This window comes from Felis catus, chromosome B1, assembly GCF_018350175.1.
Source record: "Felis catus isolate Fca126 chromosome B1, F.catus_Fca126_mat1.0, whole genome shotgun sequence".
Lineage (NCBI taxonomy): Eukaryota > Metazoa > Chordata > Mammalia > Carnivora > Felidae > Felis > Felis catus.
In genome coordinates this window covers 62968539-62988134 of record NC_058371.1, presented here as the reverse complement: position 1 = coordinate 62988134, position 19596 = coordinate 62968539, and the positions used below count along the sequence as shown (strand labels likewise).

Genomic DNA, 19596 nt, shown 5'->3' with positions numbered 1-19596 from the left:
AGAAAAGTTAAAGCTGTAATATATTATTTAAAAAGCTTCAAGACATTAAGGTGATCCCAATTTTAGTGGCCACCACACACATCTCACAAAAATGAGAGAATATACTGGATTATAAAGTCAAATTTCACGTTTTCTTTCTGCTATCATTTCTGCCACTGACGCAAGCCACAGACCAGCTGAGCCAGACTTACCAGTGGAGTGGATCATCAGGGCAAGTCCTTTAAGATGCCTTGTCGACAGGTAGATCATGTTATAGCCTCGGTTTCTTACTTTGTTGTGGTGATACTGGATGTAGCGCTCAAGAAGGAAGTGCAGAATCCACAAAATAACTTTCCCAAGGATTATGACTGTCTGAACTTTCAATGGGTTGGTATAGTTTCCTGGGCACTTGTCCTCAATTGGATTAGGGTAAGAACAAAGTACACCTGTTAAAAACGCCAAAATGACAAACACAACCTGGTGGAAAGGAGAGCAGTAGGATTAATATTCGATATTTGGAATTAAGAAATAAGAATCACCATCCCAGCACATACTCATACCTATGATTTTGTTATCCTGTTTTTATAAATGAATTTAAAACTTTTTTTTTTTTTTGCCTTTTTACAGACATTTTAAGCAGAAAATTTGGAGGAAACTTTACAGGAAGTTTGGAAACAAATCACAAATAAGACAAATCACCCCCAATCCATCTAACAGAGATGAGTAAATGGTAAACAGCTTTCTGCTCACTTCTCTTCTTTTTTTAAAAAAATTTTTTTTAACGTTTATTTATTTTTGAGACAGAGAGAGAGACAGCATGAACGGGGGAGGGTCAGAGAGAGACGGAGACACAGAATCTGAAACAGGCTCCGGGCTCTGAGCCATCAGCCCAGAGCCCAACGCGGGGCTTGAACTCACGGACCGCGAGATCATGACCTGAGCCAAAGTCGGACGCTTAACCTATTGAGCCACCCAGGCGCCCCATCTGCTCACTTCTCTTTTATTGAAAAGAGTGAAAATCATTAACTCAGTGCCTCAAAGGTTAACTAATAAAAAGCATCATTTAAAAAACTTTATTTCTAGGTGGCTCAGTTGGTTACGCGTTTGACTCTTGGCGCTGCCAACGCGGAGCCTGCTTGGGACTCTCCCTCTCTCTTTGCCCTTCTCCTGCTCATGCTCTCTCTCTCAAAGTAAATAAATAAACTTAAAAAAAAATTCAATAAAGTAATATATGTGATTTGTCAAAGTGATTTGTCAAGAATAGTAATATTTGCTATGGCAACTCAAGGTGCTTATTAACATAAAGCAAATAGTTGAACGGTCACCATATACTCTATACTATAAAACATTGTACATTGGACCAAATTGATCCATTATACATAAAGTAGCATATAGACATTTTTCTTAGTTTTTTTTTTAAGTTTTAATTTAAATTCCAATTAGTTAACATACAGTGTAATATTAGTTTCATGTGTACAATATAGTGATTCAATTCTATACATCACCTGATGCTCATCACAAGTGCCCTCCTTAATCTCCATCACCTATTTAACCCATCCCCCTACCAACCTTCCCTCTGATAACCATCAGTTTGTTCTCTGTAATTAAGAGTCCCTTGGGGCGCCTGGGTGGCTCAGTCTGTTAAGCGTCCGACTTCGGCTCAGGTCACGATCTCACAGTCCGTGAGTTCGAGCCCCTCGTCGTGCTCTGTGCTGACTGCTCGGAGCCTGGAGCCTGTTTCAGATTCTGGGTCTCCCTCTCTCTCTGACTCTCCCCCGTTCATGCTCTGTCTCTCTGTGTCTCAAAAATAAATAAACGTTAAAAAAATTTAAAAAAAAAAGAGTCTCTTGGTTTGCCTGTCTCTCTCTTTGTTTTCCCTTTGCTCATTTGTTTCATTTCTCAAATTCCACTTGAGTAAAATCATAGGGTATTTGTCCTTCTCTATTTCACTTAACATAATACTTTCTAGTTGCATCCATGTCATTGCAAGTGACAAGATTTCATTCTTTATATTTTTTAAATTTTTTCTTTCGATTTCATTCTTTTTTATGGCTGAGTAACATTCCATCACATATATATGTATGTATATATATGTATGTGTGTGTGTGTGTATATACACACACACATACATACACACACACACACACACACACACACCATCTCTTCTTTATCCATTCACCGGTTGATGGATACTTGGGCTGTTTCCATAATTTGCCTATTGTAAATAATACTGGTGCATGTATCCCTTTGAATTGGTATTTTTGTATTATTTGGGTTAAATACCCAGTAGTGCAATTGCTGGATTGTAGGGTAGTTCTATTATTAACTTTTTGACAAACCTCCATACTGTTTTCCAGAGTGGCTGCACCAGTTTACATTCCCACTAACAGGACAAGAGACTTTCCCTTACTCCACATCCTCACCAACACCTGTTGTTTTTTGTGTTGTTGATCTTAATCATTCTGACAAATACAAGGTGATATCTCATTACCATTTTGATTTTCATTTTCCTGATGGTAATATTAGCCATATTTTCATGGGTCTGTTGGCCATCTGGATATCTTCTTTGGGAAAATGTCTATTTATATCTTCTGCTCATTTTTTAATTGAATTATTTTTGGGGTATTGAGTTTTATAAGTTCTTTATAGATTTTGGATACTAACCCTTTATCGGATATGTCATTTGCAAATATGTCTTCTCCCATTCTGTAGGTTGCCTTTTAGTTTTGTTGTTTCCTTCACTGTGCAGAAGCTTTTTATTCTGATGTAGTCCCAATAGTTTATTTTAGCTTTTGTTTCCCTTGCTTCAGGAGGCGTATCTAGAAAAAAGTTGCTATGGCCAATGTCAGAGAAATTACTGCCTGTGCTTTAAGGGGTTTTATGGTTTCAGGTCTCACATTTAGGTCTTTGATCCATTTTGAGGTTTTTTTTTCCCTTTTATTTGTTTATTTATTTTGAGAGAGAGAGAGAGAGAGAAAGCACAAATAGAGAAAGCACGAGAGAGAGGGAGAAAGAGAGAATCCCAAGCAGGCTCCACAGCAGCAGTGTGGAGCTCAACTCGGGGCTCCAACCCATGAACTGTGAGATCATGATTGGAGCCAAAGTCAACGCTTAAACAACTGAGACACCCAGGCACCCCATTTTGAGCTTATTTTTGTGTACAGTGAAAGAGAATGGTCCAGTTCCATTCCTCTGCATGTTGCTGTCCAGTTTTCTCAATACCATTTGTTGAAGAGACAGTCTTTTTCCCATTGGATATTCTTTCCTGCTTTGTTGAAGTCAATTGACCATATAATTGTGGGTTCATTTCTGGGTTTTCTATTCTGATCTATTGATCTATGTGCTATTTTTATGCCAGTTCCATGTGGTTTTGATTACTACAGCTTTGTACTATAACCTGAAGTTCAGAATTTTGATGCCTCCAGCTTTGTTTTTTTTCAAGGTTGCTTTGGTAACTCATTTGTGGCTACATACAAATGTTAGGTTTGTTCTAGCTCTATGAAAAATGCTGTTGGTATTTCAATAGGGATTCCATTAAATGTGCCACTTGCTTTTGGTAGTATAGATATTTTAACGGTATTTGTTCTTCCAATCCATGAGCATTGAATGTCTTTCCATTTCTTTGTGTCACCTTTGATTTCTTTCATCAGTGCTTTATCATTTTCAGAGTACAGCCCTTTCACCTCTTTGGTTAGCTTTACTCTTAGGTATCTTACGATTTTTGGTGCAATTGTAAATGGGATTGATTCCTTAATGTCTCTGCTGCTTCATTATTGGTGTATAGAAATGCAACAGATTCCGGTATGTTGATTTTATATCCCATGACACTACTGAATTTGTGTATTGTTTCTAGCAGTTTTTTGGTGGAGTCTTTCGGGTTTTCTGGGTTTTCTATATATAGGGTCACGTTCTGCAAATAGTGAGTTTGACTTCTTCCTGGCTGATTTGGATGCCTTTTATTTCTTTTTGTTATCTGACTACTGCGGCTAGGACTTCCAGTACTATGTTGAATAAAAGTGGTAAGAACAGACATCCCTGTGAATGTATCACAGGCAACATTGTTCTTTGACTGTACAGGAAAAGCTCAGTGTTTTCCCATTTAGGATGATGTTCGCTGTGGGTTTTTCATATATGGCATTTATTATGTTGAGGTATATTCCCTCTAAACCTATTTGTTGAGGGTTTTTATCATGAATGGATGTTGTACTTTGTCAAATACTTTTTCTGCATTATTGAAATGATCATATAGTTCTTTTTTAAAATTAATGTAATCTATTACATTGATTGATTTGGGAATACTGAACCACCCTGGCAACCCAGGAATAAATACCACTTGATTGTGGTGAATGATTTTTTTAGTGTATTGTTGGATTCGGTTTGCTAGTATTTTGTTGAGAAGTTTTGCATCTATGTTCATCAGAGATATTGGCCTATAGTTCTCTTTTTTGGTGGTGTCTTTATCTGGTTTTGGTATCAGGGTAATGCTGGTATATTTTTGTTTGTTTGTTTTTTAACACAATATTTTCTTAGTCCTAAAACTAGGGCAATCGACCCCATAATATCATAGGCAGGCAACTTAATATAAAAAGGTTTTTTTTAAGTGATATGTGTGTATGTTTGTGTGTATGTGGAGGGTATATATACATAAAGAGTATGTTACATGAATTAAGGAGTATATTATTAAAAAAAAAAAAGAAGAAGAAGAAAAACCGGCCACGATGCAGGGACCAGGAGGCCACCTCTGCACGTGGTGGCATCAGGAAAGAAGTGCTTCAGTTGATAATCTGGGGATCAGAAGCCATGGCAGAACCACACTGCTCTTACTAGATCTACACAAGGAGAAAGGACACATCTGTCTCCTCAGGGTATTCAGTTCTTTTTTCTAAATTTTTTTTTTTTTATGTGTATTTATTTTTGAGACAGAGAGAGACAGAGCATGAACGGGGGAGAGTCAGAGAGAGGGAGACACAGAATCCGAAACAGGCTCCAGGCTCCGAGTTGTCAGCACAGGGCCCGACGCGGGGCTTGAACTCACAGACTGTGAGATCATGACCTGAGCCGAGGTCGGATGCTTAACCGACTGAGCCACCCAAGCACCCCGTCAGGGTATTCAGTTCTTAACTCAAGGCTACACAGTGCGTGTCACTGGAGCAGCAGCTGAGCAAGTCAATGAACCACATTCATCCCCATAAACACTTGGGCTGCTAAGAATTTGCCCTCTGGATTTCTCACATTGTAGCAAAGAATAACTATGTCCCCTCGCACTTCAGATCTCAACAACTGAAATGGAGATTTTTAACGGAGTAGATGCAGAGCCATCAGTAAGCCCACAACAAGACCATTCACACGTGGAGGTTTTTTCCCTTGTTTGTTTGTCCATTTAGGGGTTCCTTTTGGTACGTGATGTTGATTGTGTAAGTTTAAGGAGTACCACTTCGTTTTGGGTTTCTTTTTTTAAGTTTTTATTTTATTTTTGGGTAATCTCTATACCAAATGTGGGGCTCGAACCCTGAGATCAAGAGTCACGTGTTCCTTCGACTAAGCCAGCCAGGTGCACCTATAACGTGTGGATTTAATACATTAATATATATTGCTATAGGATTACCTCCTTGGCGTTAGCTAACGCTTCTATCGCCTCACATCATTATCATTTCCTTTCTGTGGTGAGAACAATTAAGATATGTAATCTTTTGGCAACTCTCAAGTTTACAATACACACAGTATGGTTGGCTGTGGTCACTGTGCTATGCCTTAGATCTCCAGGACTTATTTATCTACTGGTAGCAACACGTGTGTTTTTAAAAATCCCCAGACATTTATAATTTTATCAAAATATAAAATATGGAGCACCACTGTACTTATTGTTCTGCTGCAATTTGATTTCTCTGCTTAACGTTATTTCCTAAGTGTAGATAAACTGGTAAGATTCTGTCAACATATATAGATTTATCTACATCTCTTTTTTCTTTTGTAACTGAAAAATATATGCATATGGGGGAAAAATTCAAATAGTACAAAAGGCAGATAGTAAAATATATCAGGTATTCCTTCTATGAGGCCCTCAGTCCTCCACCTCAGTGGCCACTAGTGTTAAAACAGTCATGTGAATGCATCTAGAAATAATCTGTTTTTAGCCAGGAATACACATGCACACCAGCCCTCTGAATTCTCTTTTAAAATGTGTGAATAGGAACATTCTGTGCACACTGTTGTAAACCTGTGTTTGCAAACACTCAATAATATAATTGTGAAGGCTGGTCTAATATATGCACATCCACCCTGTTTCTTTTTCAGAGACTGCAGAGCATTCTTTCATATGGATGGGACATACAAAGTGTCCTCTGAGTGGTGGTAGGGGCAGTAAGTTGATATCATGGACAGGAGTACTATTATCAACAATCTCCTGACACATGAGCAAATACATCTACAGTAAACTCTTTGAAGAAGAGAGATGAGTACAAAAAGTATGCACATTTTAAATGTCAGTACATGTAGCCAAACTGCCCTCTAAAGAGCTTCTATATATATTTAAGAACATCACCTTTGTATGGATTACTTTGTCCCAGCCAACTTACATGTATTAACAAGAGCAGATTTGCTATGATGACCGTAGGAAGAGGATGGAATCTGGGTCTAAAATGAGCATGTAATGAATGATGTGGGAGATGCTGGGCGTCCAGAAGGGGGTCATCTTCAATACTTTGGGTGAGATCCAAGGAGCCCTGAGGGACAGAAAAACAGAAGCAAACTATAATCACCACTTTCTGGATTATGTTTCTAAGACAAATCTACTAAACTATAAAGCTTTGGGGCGCCTGGGTGGCTCAGTCGGTTAAGAATCTGACTTTGGCTCAGGTCATGATCTCATGGTTCATGAGTCCAAGCCCCACACTGGGCTCTATGCTGACAGCTCGGAGCCTGGAACCTGCTTCAGATTCTGTGAATCCCTCTTCTCTCTGCCCCAACCCTACTTGCGCTCTGTCTCTATCTCTCAAAAATGAATAAATGTTAAAAAAAAAAATTTAAAAAATAAACCATAAAGCTTTAAAAAACCATTATACAAGTTAGAAGCAAGAAAAATAGACTCCCTACCTAGAGCCAATTTAAAAAGACGATAAACTTCTAGACAACTACTATACACAAATTGGTGAAGCAAGTATTAAAATGGGTACAGGAAATCTTAACTTCAGTTATCTTCAAATGACATAATACAGAATGAGATTAAAGCAAACATTTTTTCTTTAAGCCCTCAAAACTTAGATATTGATTTATCTAACATTATTTACATTATTGATGAAATAATTACATATGGTTGCAGTTCTTTTTTTTTTAGTTTTTTTTTTTTTTTTTTTTTTTAAAGTTTATGTTGAGAGAGAGGGAGAACAACCAGGGGAGGGGCAGAGAGCAAGGGAAAGAGAGAATCCCAAGCAGAGGCACTGACAGTGCAGAGCTCGATGTGGGGCTCGAACCCAGGAACCGTGAGCTCATGACCCGAGCCGAAATCAAAAGTCGGATGCTTAACCAAGTGAACCACCCAGGCGCCCCGTGTGTGGTTGCAATTCTTAAACTACATCCTGGTGTTCCACAAAAATTTGGAAAGCTAGTGGAGGCTTTATTGGACTTTTAGTTATGATTGAAACATTTTAGAGAAGGAAACATCATCCTGCTAGATCTTTGAGGAGACTTTAGTTTATAGACATCAGATTCTCAATGAAAACAACTAGTGGCAATGGCACTGAAGTAGCTGATGGGGTTGAGCTACAACCTACAACTTCAGTCGGTCTTATTGAAAGGTATTGGCGGTACAGGAACAGTACTACCAGGTCTCCGGTGCATACGACAATCTTTTAATCTCAGGCCCTAACCGAAAACTATCGTACATAAGGCTCTCTAAGATTAAAAAACATAAAACACAGTCCCTGTCCAAAAGAATACATTTTCATTGGGGAGGTTAGGGATAAAGGCATACAGGATGAAATGATAATATAAGTGAGCTCATTGGACGAAATATAAAATAAGATGGAAATAAAGGTTTCAACAGAAAAAGGGAAGCCTGAGAACAGCATTTGGAAACAGAGGATAAGGACTCTTTGGAAGGGATAGAGTGAGACAAACGGTATAAGGGATGCCTTCTGGGCACTAGATTACAAAGATAAAAATAATAATCTGGGGCCTAACTCAGATCTGGGGTGGTCTTCTCAATTTCCAAGCTCAGGCGTTCAAGGCTGTTCTGCAATTTTTTTTTCATTCAATGCCTAGATAGCTTCCTGTTCAGTCTGCCGTAACTTATGGTATGATTCCGATTAGTTCTGTTCTTTTTGAGATTCCTTTGCCTCTGGCTCTTTCTCAGTCAGCAGATGCCCTAGCTCCACAGGGCTAACGTCTGTCCAGGCCCCGCTGGGGCAATTCTCACAGGCAGCCTTCTCAGGCATCCAAGCATCTGGATCGTGCCACACCTTCATGTCTTCCCACGTTTGTGCTCACTTCCTCTATCATACTATTCTTTGACGGTCTTATTCCTTACCCGTGCCCAGTACATTTCATGAGACCCACGAACTCCCCATCCCTTGTCTCTGTAATCCTGGCACCCAGCAGTGACTTAGGGTTAGCACCCAGAGAACACCCGATGAATGAATGACTGGTCCCAACCTATCTCGCAGTGTTCCTAACTCAATTATGGTATCATCAAAGACCTGGGCTCACCAGGAGAGGTCACCAGGAGCTGCGGGGGAATCAGCTCTGATCAGACGCAGAGGCAGAACGTACTGTGGTCAAAGGCAAGCTCCTAAGTCAAACTGCCTGGCTTCAGCTACAAGTTCACTGCTTCCTAGCTGTGAGCAAGTTACTTCAGCTTTCTATGCCTCAGTTTCCTCAGCTCAAAAAAGAGAATAATAACAGCACCTGCTTCATAGCTTTCTTGGGAAGATGAAATGAGTTATTATACATAAAAGTGCCAGAACGTTGGCAGGCACAGACTAAGCAGTGAGTAACTAGCAGGCGCTGTTGTCTCTAACTCGCTTTTCCCTTGCTTTTCCCCACATAGTATTCCTTTTACCATCCGAACTCCTAAGTCTGTTCTTTTCTCTCTGTGCTCACTATTCAGTGCAGGCCCCAGCGTTTCTCAGGGCCTTTGCCTTCCAGTCTCCGGACCTCAGCAAACTCTTGCTGCAGCTGGACATCCTCTAAAATAACATACACGTCTCTTTCCCCTAAACCTTGAGTCCCTCCCGATGATCCTCGGAACACAGGCCAAATTCTTAGACTGGCTCTCTCTCTTCCAACCCATTCCCAAGCTACTTTTTGGGACTCGCCTCTCATTCTCTCTCTCCCCCCTGATGCCGACTGCTCCTTGCTCCCATCTCTCACAAAACTCTTTCAGTCCCTGGGCCTTTACCTATTTTTGCCCACGTGTCAAGGCTTGTCTCAGCAAAATCACTGGCTTCTCTGATGCTTCAACACTGTTCCTACTGCCCTTTTCATCTGACATTCTACTTTTCATGTCCCCGAGTTTGGCTTGGGTCTATTTTCTATCTTCCATATGTCTTTTTAACCTTTTGAATATAGAGAAAACGGGTATAATAATTTTTTAATGTCCCTGTTTGCTATTTCTAGCATGTCATTTCTGAATCAGTTTCAACCGCCTTATATGTCATATTTTCCTGCCTTTTTGCATGCTTGATAGTTTTTCCAACTGTATTGAGATATAATAGGCATATAGCATTGTGTAAGTTTAAGGTGTTCCATGAGTTAATTTGATACACTTTTTTTTTAAAAAAATTTTTTTTTTCAACGTTTATTTATTTTTGGGACAGAGAGAGACAGAGCATGAACGGGGCAGGGGCAGAGAGAGAGGGAGACACAGAATCGGAAACAGGCTCCAGGCTCTGAGCCATCAGCCCAGAGCCCGACGTGGGGCTCGAACTCACGGACCGCGAGATCGTGACCTGGCTGAAGTCGGACGCTTAACCGACTGTGCCACCCAGGCGCCCCCACTTTTTTTTTCTTTTTAATTAAGTAGGCTCCACACCCAATGTGGGGCTTGAACTCACGACCCTGAGATCAAGAGTCACATGCTCTACTGACTGAGCCAGCCAGGCGCCCCTTGATGCAGTTACGGATTGCAAAATGATTACCACGGAAGCATTAGTTAACACCTTCATTATGTCACATAATTACCAATGCCTAGTAATTTTGGGTCAGATGCCAGACTTCCCAATTTATCTCTTCGGGTGCAGGACAGTTTTGTATTTCTAAAAATATCCTTGAGCTTTGTTCTGGAATGCAGTTAAGTTACTCGGAAACAGTTTGATCTTTTTGGCCTTGCTTTTAAGACTTATTATTAGGTTGGACCATAGCTGTGTTTAGTCTAAGGCTAATTTTTCCCCACTATGAAGGCAAGACCTTTCTGAGCACCTAATACCCTGTGAATTATGGGGTTTCCAGTCTGACTGGCGGAACAGGCACTATTCCGGGCCCTGTGTGAGCACTAAGTACTGTTTCTTCTAATCATTTCAGGTGGTTCTTTTCCAGGCTGTGGGAAATGTCCTCACAGGCATGTATTGAGCAAGACCCTGCTGACTACCTAAGGGGGACTCTGCACATCTTTAGTTCTCCCTCTGTGCAGCTCTCTCCTCTCCAGGGACCGCCGTGTGAACCCTTGTTGCCTCTGCCTCCCCAGGCTCTCAGCTCTATCTCCTCAATTCAGGGAGCCTGCTGACCTCTGCTGGGGCGCCCTTTCCTATCACAGCCTGCAGACTCTCAAGGTGGTCGGCTGGGGCAATCCTATGACTCACTTTGGTTTTTTTAAATTAAAAAAAAAATTTTTTTTTTAAGCTTATTTATTTTGAGAGAGAGAGGGAGAGAGAATCTCAAGCAGGCTCTGCACGGCCAGCACAGAGCCTGATGCAGGGTTCGAACTCACGAACCGTGAGATCATGACCTGAGCTGAAATCAAGAATCAGACGCTTGGAGCGCCTGGGTGGCGCAGTCGGTTAAGCATCCGACTTCAGCCAGGTCACGATCTCGCGTTCCGTGAGTTCGAGCCCCGCGTCAGGCTCTGGGCTGATGGCTCGGAGCCTGGAGCCTGTTTCCGATTCTGTGTCTCCCTCTCTCTCTGCCCCTCCCCCGTTCATGCTCTGTCTCTCTCTGTCCCAAAAATAAATAAACGTTGAAAAAAAATTAAAAAAAAAAAAAAAAAAAAAAGAATCAGACGCTTAACTGACTGAGCCACCCAGGCACCCCCGACTCACTTTGTTTCCTGTCTCTTGGAAAAAACACTTTCCTTCACTGCCTGATGTTCAATATCTTAAAAAGTGTTGTTTCATATATTGTATACAGTTTTTTGGTTGTTTGAGGCAGAAGGATAAATCTAGGCCCTGTTACTCCATGCTGGCTAGGAATAGTGGTTCCTACTGCTAACTTATAATACTAACCACAAGGTATCAAAGTTGTGGGAATAGTGTGCTTGACTAGGGCAGAGATTCTGTAGTATATATTGTTTATACTTAGCACCTAACGCAGAGTAGGTGCTCAGTATGTGTGTGGAGTGAATGAAAGATTGCCCAACTTGAACACTTGGGACCTGGTAATTTATACAAAGCTAGCCTTGAAGACTTAACGGTAAGTCTTTCCTTTACCTCCCTTTCTTCCACGCACCATCTCCTCTACCCTAAGTGACCTTTCTGGAGTGCCCCACAAACATCCTCTCTTATTGTTTTCAGAATCCAACTCACCTTGCAAGGTGCAACCAAGACTTAAGGTCTCCATAAAACTCGTCCTGACAAGTGTTTTCTTTCTACTTTAAAATTGCTGGGGTGCCTGGGTGGCTCAGTCAGTTGAGCGTCCAACTTCGGCTCAGGTCATGATCTCACGGTTAGTGAGTTTAAGACCTGCATCCAGCTCTGTGCTGACAGCTCAGTGCCTGGAACCTGCTTCAGATTCTGTGTCTCCCTCTCTCTCTCTGTCCCTCTCCCACTCGCTCTGTCTCTCAGAAAATAAATAAAAACATTAAGAAAATTTTAAAAATTGCTATAAAATGTACTGCTCACATTAATTGGATTATTTCTTATGCTGTCTTGTATTACTTCCTTTTTTATGTGTATACCTTTTGTTTCTCCTGACTACATTGAAGGGGTTGGAAACTAGAATATGGTTTCTTCTCTATGTCACTTAATAGATGTTCAGTAAATACAATGTATTTGGTGGCTGTATCAAATAAACTGTCCAGTGGATTCTATAGGAAATGTAATATAACCACACAAACAATACCTTATCACCCTCAGATGGCACCTCCCCATCTGCATGTGAAGGGTAAAGGGAAGACAACTCCTGAATCCAAATAATTTCTTTACTTACACTATTAGTAACTTATGACCTGTACAAGAGATCTGTTGTTTTTGCTCATATGGATCTCCTTCCTCTTCTTTTGTGACCATAACTCAATTTCCTCCGGGGACCCACTGGGCACATCCTTCAATACTCTTCACCCTCCTCTGGCCTAGGTGGAACCTAAGAGGGCTGGGCAATCCAATTCTATGAGCAACAAAGCAAAGGGGGACCATGGTGGGGCAGATTCAGTCCAGGGCTGACCCTGAAAGGACCCCCATCACTTAGATCCTTTGAGCTGCCCTTGTTTCAAGTCCTTTCAGAGGCCTAAGGGTTCATCCACCCTGTATCATTTCAAATAAATTCCTAACTTCTTTAAATTAACCAGAGTTGGTTTCACAGCTTGCAAACAATGAACCCTAACTAAAAAGCCTCTGCCTCTGCTAACTCACTTAAATGTCCAGTCCTACAGCATACACCATAGTTTTAGCTTCTTACTGAATGGTAGAAATCATATCCACAAAATACCAAAAACAGGCAACTTGCTCAGATCTAAAGGGATTTAGGTATGTAACTGTTGGTGAAACATCAATCTCCAATTGTTTGATGAAACAGATTTCTCGGGTTGTACTCATCCCAAAGCGAAAAGCTACAGATTCAAGAACCTGGGGCAAGTTAAAATCAACCAAGAAGCATTTACTGCACACATTTGCCTAACAGTCTCTCATTTTCCTCAGATTTCGTTCCCATACATTGTCAGGTTATGAATCTCACCCTTAAAAATTCAGAAACAATGATTTCTCTTTATATGTATATGAACGTCAAAACTACTTCTATGTCTTAGTTTTCCATTTTTTCAACTGAAAAAAAAAAAGTTTTAGTCGTATCATTAGAAACTGTTTGGTTTTGAAAGCAGGAGACATCACAATCCCGGACTTCAAGTTGTATTACAAAGCTGTAATTATCAAGACAGTATGGGACTGGCACAAGAGCAGACACTCCGATCAATGGAATAGAATAGAGAACCCAGAAACGAACCCACAAACGTATGGCCAACTAATCTTTGGCAAAGCAGGAAAGAATATCCAATGGAATACAGTCTCTTCAGCAAATGGTCCTGGGAAAACTGGGCAGTGACCTGCAGAAGAATGAACCTGGACCACTTTCTTACAACATACACAAAAATAAACTCAAATGGATGAAAGACCTAAATGTAAGACAGGAAGCCATCAAAATCCTCAAGGAGAAAGCAGGTAAAAACCTCTTTGATCTTGGCCGCAGCAACTTCTTACTCAACGCGTCTCCAAAGGCAAGGGAAACAAAAGCAAAAATGAACTACTGGGACCTCATCAAAATAAAAAGCTTCTGCACAGCAAAGGAAACAATCAGCAAAACTAAAAGGCAACCAACGAAATGGGAGAAGATATTTGCAAATGACATATCAGATAAAGGGTTAGTATCCAAAATCTATAAAGAACTTCTCAAACTCAACACCCAAAAAACAAATAATCCAGTAAAGAAATGAGCAAAAGACATGAATAGACACTTCTCCAAAGAAGACATCCAGGTGACCAACTGACACATGAAAAAATGCTCAACATCACTCATCATCAGGGAAATACAAATCAAAACCACAATGAGATACCACCTCACACCTGTCAGAATGGCTAACATTAACAACTCAGTCAACAACAGATGTTGGCGAGGATGCGGAGAAAGAGGATCTTTTTTACACTGCTGGTGGGAATGCAAACTGGTGCAGCCACTCTGGAAAATGGTATGGAGGTTCCTCAAAAAATTAAAAATGGAGCTACCCTATGACCCAGCAATTGCACTACTAGGTATTTATCCAAGGGATACAGGTGTGCTGTTTCAAAGGGACACATGCACCCCCATGTTTATAGCAGCACTATCAACAATAGGCAAAGTATGGAAAGAGCCCAAATGTCCATCGATGGATGAATGGATAAAGAAGATGTGGTGTGTACACACACACACACACACACACACACACACACACACACACACACACAATGGAGTATTACTCAGCAATCAAAAAGAATGAAATCTTGCCATTTGCAACTACCATGGATGGAACTGGAGGGTATTATGCTAAGCGAAATTAGTCAGAGAAAGACAAATATCATATGACTTAACTCATATGAGGACTTTAAGACACAGACCAGATGAACACAAGGGAAGGGAAGCGAAAATAATATAAAAACAGGGAGGGGGACAAAACATGAGACTCTTAAATATGGAGAACAAACAGAGAGTTACTGGAGGGGTTGTAGGTGGTGGGAAGGGCTAAATGGGTAAGAGGCATTAAGGAATCTACCCCTGAAATCATTATTGCACGATATGCTAACTTGGATGTAAATTTTAAAAAATAATAAAAAATGAAATGAAATAAAATAAAATAAAAAGAAATTGTTTGGTTTTTAGTTAAGATACCTTAACTGTTGTTGCTATTTACACAAGAATCTAAGCTCATGTAGGGCTGGAACTGTTATGAGTCTTGCCTGATGCCCCTAATGAACTGACAGGATCACAGTAATAATTCCTATTAATGTCTTAATCCAAATTAGTGCTTTGCATTTCTTTCAACTTCGCATTTCTCAAGGATACAAATTTTATTACCTGACAATGGGGCAGCCAGTTATTCTGGGCACAATTACATGTTTCCCCTAAAAATGTTTCAATATACTTATGCAAATATTTTACTTCGTACTCTACAGACTGTAGACTAGGCGACTAGTTTTTTAGTAACCTGGTTTGGATCCATTAAGCAAGGAGATTTAAAAATCCTTTTCTGCCTATCACGGTTACATTCAAAACATCACGACACTGCTTTTCTCCAATGCGGGTTGCTGGACGATGCCAGTGACAGGTCGACCCCTGAGACACTGGCAGCCGGCCTGCATGTCGCAGCCGCTCCACGTTCACAGCCCTCTAAAGCCAGGGCAGGGAACCCACGAGGAGGGAGATTCGTCCCCGCAACCCAATACGTCTGAGCGGAGCCAAGCGGCCCAGCTCAGAGGAGCGCCCCAGAGACGGCTGTCAGGCCAGACGCGCATCACGTGAGGCTCCCAGTTCCGGGATCAAAGACGCGCGCCGCACGTGGGCTGGGCGCCTGCCTGGGACCCCCAGCATCCGCGCATCCCCTGCCCAGCAGCCCACCCGGCCTCCACTCGGAAAAGTAAGCCTGGAGCCAGCGCGTCGCGGACCCCACTGCCCCCTGGGTGTCTTGTCCCAGAACCCCGAGTCCCGGGCCAGCCCTGGGCAGGAAGCGCCTCCTCCGGCCGCGGTCGCACCGGGTAAGGGTGGCTTCCCTCCGCAGTCTCCGCCCAGCACGCCCAGCAAGGGAAGAAAGGGGTTCCGGGGCCAGCCTCCCGCCACTTCCGTGCACTCACGTCCTCCATTCTGCCCCCAGCCGCCATTTCCCGAAGCCCGAGGCCGAAGTCCGGGCCAGCCGGCCTCTCCACCTGCGCCGCGCGCCGCCGGCCCAGGAAAATTGCCACCTTCTAGGACTTAGCGGCCCCCACTTCAGACACACCCCTTCGGCTCCCGCTCCGCCTCCGGCGGGTCCCTAGCCCCGCCTTCTCTCTCCCGAGCCCCGCCTTCTCTCTCCCAATTGGCCAAGGCGGAGGGGCGTGTCCCGCTCTGAAACCAGCTCTGTGGGTCTCTTTGGCTGGTCCTATCTTCCAGTTCCAGCGATCTCTGCTGAGGTCGGCTGTTGGCCGGAGACTTGGGTATTGAAGGTTGTGTTCCAAATCCAAGAATTTAACTATTTTCGGCTGCCACTTGCTTCTTTTAAAAACATTAATTTTTTATAGTCTTCCTTAGATTTTGTTTGCAGACACAGCTCTATGCATAAGTAGAAACAGCTATAGAATCCTATCGCTCCCATTTATACCTGGAAACTCCACTAGCAGAATGACAGGAACAGAATAAAGATTCTAATTTACATGACGTATTTACGGATTTCGCTTATGGGAAATGAAGCATTTAGAATTTTCAGGCTTTTTTTTTTAATGGAATAAAAAACAAAACTTTAATGAAATTTTCTAAAAATACATGATCGTTGTAAAAATGTAAAGAAAGTAAAAATTTCTGCTAATATCAGCTCCCTAATTTAACCCTACTAGGGAGGATATACACACTTTCATACTTTTAATAGAACTTTAAATTTTATTTTTAGAAAGAGAACAAGTACAAGCAGGGGAGAGGGATACAGGGAGAGAATCTTAAACTGTCCCCATGCTCATGACCCTGGGATAACGACCTGAGCCAAAATCAAGGGTCAGATGCTCAACCAACTGAGCCAACCAGGTACCACCCATACTTTTTAATGTGTATTTTTACACTGCATATAATGTAATCCTGTTTATGCCATTGGTGAAATAAAATTATTCAAACATCAGCCAAGGAAAACATGATATAAGACTCTACCTGATCTTTAAAATCTCAGGAAATTTAGGGGTGTCTAGGTGTTTCAGTCGGTTGAGCATCTGACTTCAGCTCAGGTCATGATCTCACAGTTTGTGAGTTGGAGCCCCCTCATTGGGCTCTGTGCTGACAGCTCGGAGCCTGAAGCCTGCTTTGGATTCTGTGTGTGTCTCTCTCTGCCCCTTCCCCACCCATTCTCTGTCTTTCAAAGATGAATAAATGTTAAACAAAAATTTTAAATCTCAGGAAATTTAAAAATTTCCTGAGATTCTGAGTTATTTATCAAGAGCCTTTTCTAGGCATTCATTTTCCTTTAACATTTTATCTTGAAAAATGTCAAACATAGGGAAATGTTGAAAGACTAGTATAATGAACATCAGTGTGGCCCTCACATCGATTCATCAGTTGTTCATGTTATGCCACAGTTGCTGTGTGTGTGTGTGTGTGTGTGTGTGTGTGTGTGTGCACGCGCATGCAAGTGTTCACACACATTTTTTTTTTAACCAAACGTTTTGAAAGTTAGTTGAGGACATTATGAAACTTCATTCCAACTACTTCAATAGCTAAAAATAAGGACGTCCACACTGATCATGGGGCCTACTTGAGATTCTCTCTCTCTCTCTCTCTCTCTCTCTCTCTCTCTCTCTCTGCCCCTCATGTGTTCTTCCTCTCTCTCCATGAAATGAAATGAAATGAAATGAAATGAAATGAAATGAAATGAAATGAAATGAAATGAAATGAAATGAAATGAAACGAAACGAAATGAAAAAAGATAAAGACCTGGGCTCTGGAATTAGTCATGAAGGTTAGAATTCTGCATCTTACTAGGGGTATGATATTGGGCACTTTATTTAAATTCTCTAGGAGTCAGTTATCTCATCTGTAAAAATGGAACTGTTAATAGATCTAATTTCAGAGGGATTTTTGATTAAATGAAATAATGCATGTAATGCTCTCGGTACAGTGTTGCCTCTAAGTACTCAGAAAGGTTAGTCACCTTTTTTGTCTAAGTCAGGTTTATTAAAGTATTATTAACATACATAGTCACTGTTTTAATAGTACATTAAAATATTACATTATTCATATAGTTCAGGAAGCCTTTTTTCCGGAAGTTGACATTTTTCAAAATAAAAAAGTTGGCAGGGGGTGGGGGGGGGAGATGATGGTGCCCTTGCTAGGCTAACAGGCTTCATTGTGGGAATAATCTGTGATTACTCTGTGCAAACCAGAAGGGGGCAATGGTGTTAGGAAATAAAATTTTGAAGTTTGCAAGATTTTATAGGAGTGGGTTGGTAGAGGAGTGAGGTCAGGCTAGGAGGTGTGCTTCAATAGGAGACAGCAACTTCCAGGGATTAGAAAGAGTGGTAGAAAACAATGCTCTGTAGAAAGGCAAGTGAAAATTTAGAAAGAAGAAGAAGATTTAATTTTAGGCCTAGCCACGCAAGCATAGTTATGTTTAGTACGTCCAGGGGAAAAGTTAGAAATAAAGAAAAATATATTGGGGCACGTGGGTGACTCTGCTGGTTGAACATCCGACTTTGGCTCAGGTCATGATCTCACGGTTCATGAGTTCAAGTCCCATATCAGGTTCTCTGCTGTCAGCACAGAGCCTGCTTTGGATCCTCTGTCCCCATCTCTCTCTGTCTCTCCCTGTGGTTTTCTATCTCTGTCAAAATAAATAAATGAACCTAAGAAAAAAAAAGAAATAAAGAAAACTATATAATTGCCCCATAATATATAATTGCCCCATAATATATAATTGCCATCTACTCAGGGAATATAAACAGAAACAATGGGTTAGGTAGTGGAATACAGTTCTGGGGAACTCTCTTCAAAATTCCAAAAGGAATTCTTATAGAACTCAGGCACAGATGAAATGTATGGGAAATTAAAACTTAGTCATTATCAGGGAAGATTGTTAAAATCTTATGTCCATATAAAATTCTAGTGTTGGTCAAAGCAATTTAAATAAGCAAAGCCCCATAAAAGAAGTTATATTTATAAAGGTATGTGACATTTCATTGTTGCACGATTGAAATATTTTTAGTGGAAATTCTTGCATTTGTTTACCTATGAGGAATAAGAAGATAAAGAGAACCTGTTTTTCTGCCAAATGGTTCACCTTTAGATTTGGATCTAATTTCCAAAGATTTCCATCTTTCCTATAAATGTTGTCACCATCAACATTATTTCGAGCACAGTGCTTAGCTCGATCACAGATACTAAAGTGTTAATAATATCTCATTTTTTAACATCAATATGAAATATGTCCTTAATTCACTTTATAATGTTACCAACTTCCATTATTCAGCCTACCATAGTATCATGTGTAATGCAAACAATAGGTGCTTAATTAATATTTATTATTGATTTTATTTTTATTATTTTTTAAAACATTTATTATTTTTTTAAGTTTATTTATTTATTTTGAGAGAGAGAGAGCACAATCAGGGGAATGGCAGAGAGAGAGGGAGAAAATCCCAGGCAGGCTCTTTACTGACAGTGTGGAGCCCCACTCGGGGCTCAAACACACGAACCGTGAGATCACAACCTGAGCCCAAACCAAGAGTTGGATGCTTAACCGACTGAACCACCCAGGCACCCCTATTATTGATTTTTAAGTGAGATCTCATTAGCTACTAATACTGATTTTAACTTGGCTTTTTATTTTTAAGTTTACTTTACTTATTTTGAGAAAAAGAGAGAGACATAGCATGGGAGGGGCAGAGAGAAAGAATCCCAAGCGTGTCAGGGATTCTCTGTCAGTGTGGAGCCTGATGTGGGGCTCGAACTCACAAACCATGAGATCATGACCTGAGCTGAAATTAAAAGTCCATCACTTAA

The 19596-nt window shown here is 40.9% G+C and overlaps 1 protein-coding gene across 2 annotated transcripts in view; it reads right to left on the bottom strand.

Moving 5' to 3' along the window:
* The window catches only part of TMEM192 (transmembrane protein 192), a 32032-nt gene extending 16158 nt beyond the window's left edge, over positions 1 to 15874 (bottom strand). For both annotated transcript variants that reach the window (XM_019828739.3, XM_003984901.6), the window contains exons 1-3: positions 15717 to 15874; positions 6555 to 6701; positions 192 to 456 (exon numbers count right to left, since the gene is read on the bottom strand). In XM_019828739.3, coding sequence (XP_019684298.3) covers positions 192 to 456; positions 6555 to 6701; positions 15717 to 15743 — 439 coding nt within the window. In that variant the 5' untranslated portion in view covers positions 15744 to 15874. The remainder of the gene's footprint in view (positions 1 to 191; positions 457 to 6554; positions 6702 to 15716) is intronic.
* Positions 15875 to 19596: the final 3722 nt, after the last annotated feature.